The following is a 5,128-nucleotide window of genomic DNA, read 5'->3' as shown; positions in this document are numbered from 1 at the left end:
CTGTCGAGAAGTTGGATATTACATTTTTGCATCTGAGCTCCTAGAGTGTGCTGCTCTCCTTTATTTTCAAGGTCCCCAAATACTCACCTTCTCCTCTGTAATATGGTTCAAATTGAAATATTTTGGGTTAACCTCCCCTCTCATCCTCTTGGTTTGATGGATAAATCTAGTAGTCCTAATTATTAAAATAATGTATAGGTTCTATCGAAAATCAATAATGGCATATAAAATCATTCTCATAATGATATAAATTGTGGATTTTTGTTTATAGGCCCCTATATGGGCAGGTTATTGTTGGCTTCCTCTCAACTGACCCTTGGTCTGCTATTTTCCAAACCTACGAGCAATTTGACATCAGCGGTCTTGGTGACATCACGCCGACAGCGCAATAGATGGAGCTGTCGAGCGCTATAGTAACGGGAATACCCTTTCAGCCCGCTTGTTCGAGATCAGTGTAGCCTACCTACAGAGGTGGAGGGACGATGCCACCGTCTCGTAATAACGGACAGTGCACGACCTGACCGCGTCATCGAAATTAAGAATATACACCGTTATTACGACATATTGGGGCAGTAAAAGAAAGGGAAAGACAGTTTATTCGTTTAAAAAATATATATCTTATTAGAAAGAAAGAAAGAAAGGAAAATACTTGAAACTGGATGAACTCCCTGCCTCACATCCACAAAAGTGATTCTGTCATTATGAAGAAGAGCAATTTAGCCAAACGGGTAAGAAAGATATAGCTTTTTTCTTCAAGTATTGGGTGCATATTTTTTGTCATGCATCTTTGCATTAGGCTATACATTTTCTAGGATATAACTGGTTCTTTGCCCAGAATCGGGCATCGCGCTTTGATACCACAGCTCACATTGGCGGCAATATCACACACATTGTCTAGATCACACATTTGATAGCCTACAATTCCTAAACAATGGTCTTTTGGCACCTCCTTACGCGTGCCACATTCACTGTGTAGCCTATCTGTTTGCTTGTACGAATTTCCTCAACATACGACTTCAATCTTCCAGTGAAGAAAGAGTACAATGTGTTTTCTTGTTATTAGTGTACCATTGCCAGATGCTCGTTGTGCTGTATCGGTTGGTAGCTTTCATATATTTTATTTGCCACACCCTGGATGGTATAAGACCTGCAATTAAATTTAACGCACAGAAGAGCGCACCGTTATCATTTTTGGGGAAAGACGCGAGGAGACTCATAGTCACTATGTCTTACTGAGAATGAGATTGAAAATGCATTTGCCTTTGAAAGAGCTCTTATTTTCTCAGTACTCTCGCGAACATCTTGTTACGTAAACTTAACTAGGTCTTAACGGATTTATTCCACTTTGAACATGCAGGGTCCCCAAGATGTCAACCAGCTGTCATCGCAGCCAGACAAAGTCGGCTGGATCCGCAAGTTCTGTGGTAAAGGGATTTTTAGGGAAATATGGAAAAACCGTTTCGTGATACTGAGAGGAGACCATCTGTACATCTCTGAGAAAGAGGTATGCACTTCTCTTTTACCTTCAATAGCATGTGTAGGCTGTAATTCTGTCTGTCTGTCTGTCTGTCTGTCTGTCTGTCTGTCTGTCTGTCTGTCTGTCTGTCTGTCTGTCTGTCTGTCCGTCCGTCCGTCCGTCGCCTTTCAAGTAACCTGTCAGACCTGTTGGTCTGTTGTTTCCAACAACAAATTTAACCAAGATTCCTTAAGTTTTGAAAACCAGCTATTGTTATAAGTCTGGAAATCGAGGCTCGCCATGGAAAGGGGATCAAATCTGACTGAATTTCCTTGGCTGTTGAAAATAAATAGGCTAAATTGTCAAATCTCAGCACAAATCACCATGCAAGCAAAAAACATTATGCGCTGAATTCGGATTACTTTCACTGGCTCGAACATGCCCGACTTTTGAGGTCAACAAAATACCCACTGGGCACAGAAGTAAATTCAACGTCTATTCCACATTGGTTCAAAATCATTTCATTAAAATGTTGTGGAAACAATGTTGATTCAACCAGTGTGTGCCTAGTGGGTACCACTATGGCCATTGGTGACTCAGTAGCATCGTTGGGAAAATGTAGAATACTGTCCTTACAATAGAACAAGGTTTTGGCCATGTCGTAGAAATATAACTATTATGTTTGGCTGAAAGTAATGGCTTATGTCCAAGTGCTTTTATGACATGAAAGGTTCCAGTGAACAGCCTCATTATCAGCACAAGTTTCAAGATCACATGACCCAGATGTTAAACCTTGAGCTGTAGCGAATTCACACCTTTCATCTACTGTATTCTGTCGAAAGGCATCGAACCATCACCAAGCACAGGGCGTGGACAGAACCACCTGTCCATTTCTGTATCCTCTTCTTTTTTGGAGGAGGGTCAGATTCTGTTTGATGTCGCTGTTTCAATACTCCTCCCACAAGCAGTAACCATGGAGATTTATGTTACTGACAGTTGAGAGGGCACATGTCTTTCTGAAAGCTGAATAATGCCCTTTAAATTATTCCTGGAAAGGATTCCCAGAACAGCTGAATGAAAGTTCCACATAAGAGCTGCATCTCTCTATTGCTCTAATGAAAGAGAGAGTGGGACTCAGGGCTCCAGCAGCACGCAATGCCAGTTTCCCCGATCCTTTTAGAACCAGAGTTTTGAAATGATTTTTTTCATCTGTGCTGCGCTCCCTTACCGCCTGCTGGATGAGCAACAAACACGTGTCAGAAACTGAAAACACCACGGTTGACACAGCTGCGCCTCACGCTGTGCCTGAGGACCCCCAAGCATCTAAGGCCTCCACCCCCCCCCCCAACCCTACCGTTTACACACACACACACACACACACACACACACACACACACACACACACACACACACACACACACACACACACACACACACACACACACACACACACACACACACACACACACACACACACACACACACAGCTGAGGTTCAGTTGCTTTGTAATGAGTTCACCTGTGGAACAGAACACATCAGTTCAGCGTTGTTCTCTTTCTCTCATTATCGCCTCTCTCACACATGTTCTGTAATTTGTTGGATTTTATCGTTATTTTATGTAACGCACCTATTGTTCGTTTTACACGTACCATTCAACGTTTGTTAAGGAGCCATTGTTATATCATGTATATTGGTAAGTGGTGTGCTGCCTATTTGTCAGGTGAAGGTAACTGCAACCCCAGTGAGAACTATTTGACCTGCGTGTGTTATGTGCTCTGCTGCAACTTCTTAACCACTTGATTAATGGTGGTGCGTTATTCAAATGAGAACTTTGAAAAGACAGGCACGCTATTCATGACGTAGGCCAGAAGGCTAAAAAGAACACAGAGACGTACATCTCTGACGCTCGGCGTAACCACAGCCGAACCACCTCATGGAGCCCCGGGATAATCTTTCATCTAAAACTCCCGTCTTTGAGTTTGATTTCATGTTTTTTAGACATTGAGTGATATCATGTCGTTAGCGAGTTTGAGCACAAATTATGTTGTTGACCCATATTCACTGAATGAATTGCCTCAATCATTTTTTATCAATCACAGATGAAGGAAAATCATACTGTGGGTTCACTTTGAAAAATTATACTGTATTTCATGTCAGGTGTGGTTTGGAATCAACATACTCAAGCATCAATATCCACAAAATATACAGCCTGCGGCTGTTAAACACTTGCGTTAAGACGTGACCAACATGGAGGTTGAATTCTATCTGCAATTGATTGAATTGTGGCATGAGTGTGCAAGCTGGCATTGATAGTATCAAATTGTCTGCTAACTCATAAGATTAGCTACATAAACTAGGGAAGGGCAGTAAGTAGCTACAGTGGGGCAAAAAAAGTATTTAGTCAGCCACCAATTGTGCAAGTTCTCCCACTTAAAAAGATGAGAGAGGCCTGTAATTTTCATCATAGGTACACTTCAACTATGACAGACAAAATGAGAAAAAAAAACAGAAAATCACATTGTAGGATTTTTTATGAATTTATTTGCAAATTATGGTGGAAAATAAGTATTTTTTATTTTTTAATAAGTATTTTGTCTGTCATAGTTGAAGTGTACCTATGATGAAAATTACAGGCCTCTCTCATCTTTTTAGGTGGGAGAACTTGCACAATTGGTGGCTGACTAAATATTTTTTTGCCTCATTGTATGTTGTTCTATTACCTCTAAGCATCCTCACACGTGACACCAGTTCGATGTGTGAGAGATTCTCCAAGAGGATTTGCAACCATGCAACTGGGACTTTGAGAAGTTAACTGCTGATGACATTACTCCGTACTACCCCAGATGATTCTAATTTACTTCATCCTTTGACCACTAAGAAGAGCACAAACATGCACCTATCTCTTCTCCTGTCTTATTTTCTTATGCTTTTATTGTGAAGGAAAGGTGATATTTTAGAGGGAAGTTCAGAGAGAGAACTCCTGCCGCTGGAGGGCATATAGTCTGGAGGTCAGTAGCGCTACCACGAGACTTGGGCGCAGAGCACAAAGATCATTTTAAGACTATTGGATTTCATCGCCTGCCGGCTACTTAGTCGTGTCAGGGGAAATGACTCAAGGAACAGATACAGTATTTTTATGTTGAAAATGTCAAGTTATCATTAAAAGTTCCATAATCTCAAAGAGCCCGCTAACTGCGGCGTATTTTTCGTAATATGCCGACTCAGCTACTGCTCACAGTGAAAATGTTCTTTATCATCATCAGCTCAAGCTTCCCATAATAGTCTACAGAGCCATAGCTCTGAGAGCCTTAATTGGCTGGCCAGACAGACACGCTGTAAGAACATGCAGTACACAACACATGAACTGCATAGACGCGTGAGTTACATGGAGGCCTGTTCCTCCATAGAAGGCCATGTGTTGTGTATGAAAAGTGCACCATATGTTGTCATAGTTGAGAATAGTGCTGAGAGTGTATGCCATGGAGGCGTGTGTTCCTGTGCAGAGGAGTGTCCTGTCTGCTCCGAGGATATCACCCCTGCATATTGCTCTGCTCTTATCGTACTGCTGTGCTATTGGCTGCAGGTTACACACATCATACATCTTTATAATAATAATAATAATAATAATATATGCCACTTAGCAGTCGCTTTTATCCAAATCGACTTACAGTC

The 5,128-nt window shown here is 41.6% G+C and overlaps 1 protein-coding gene across 1 annotated transcript in view; it reads left to right on the top strand.

Annotated features, from left to right (window-relative positions):
- Positions 1-464: 464 nt before the first annotated feature.
- LOC124042802 (pleckstrin homology domain-containing family O member 1-A-like) overlaps positions 465-5,128 on the top strand; it is a 21,945-nt gene continuing 17,281 nt past the window's right edge. Inside the window, exons 1-2 of the mRNA XM_046360918.1 lie at positions 465-728; positions 1,358-1,504. Of these exons, the coding sequence (XP_046216874.1) occupies positions 660-728; positions 1,358-1,504 (216 nt within the window). The 5' untranslated portion in view covers positions 465-659. The remainder of the gene's footprint in view (positions 729-1,357; positions 1,505-5,128) is intronic.

Source organism: Oncorhynchus gorbuscha, linkage group LG09 (assembly GCF_021184085.1).
Source record: "Oncorhynchus gorbuscha isolate QuinsamMale2020 ecotype Even-year linkage group LG09, OgorEven_v1.0, whole genome shotgun sequence".
Classification (NCBI taxonomy): domain Eukaryota; kingdom Metazoa; phylum Chordata; class Actinopteri; order Salmoniformes; family Salmonidae; genus Oncorhynchus; species Oncorhynchus gorbuscha.
The sequence above is the reverse complement of the archived record's forward strand: the minus strand, read 5'-3'. Positions and strand labels throughout refer to the sequence as shown.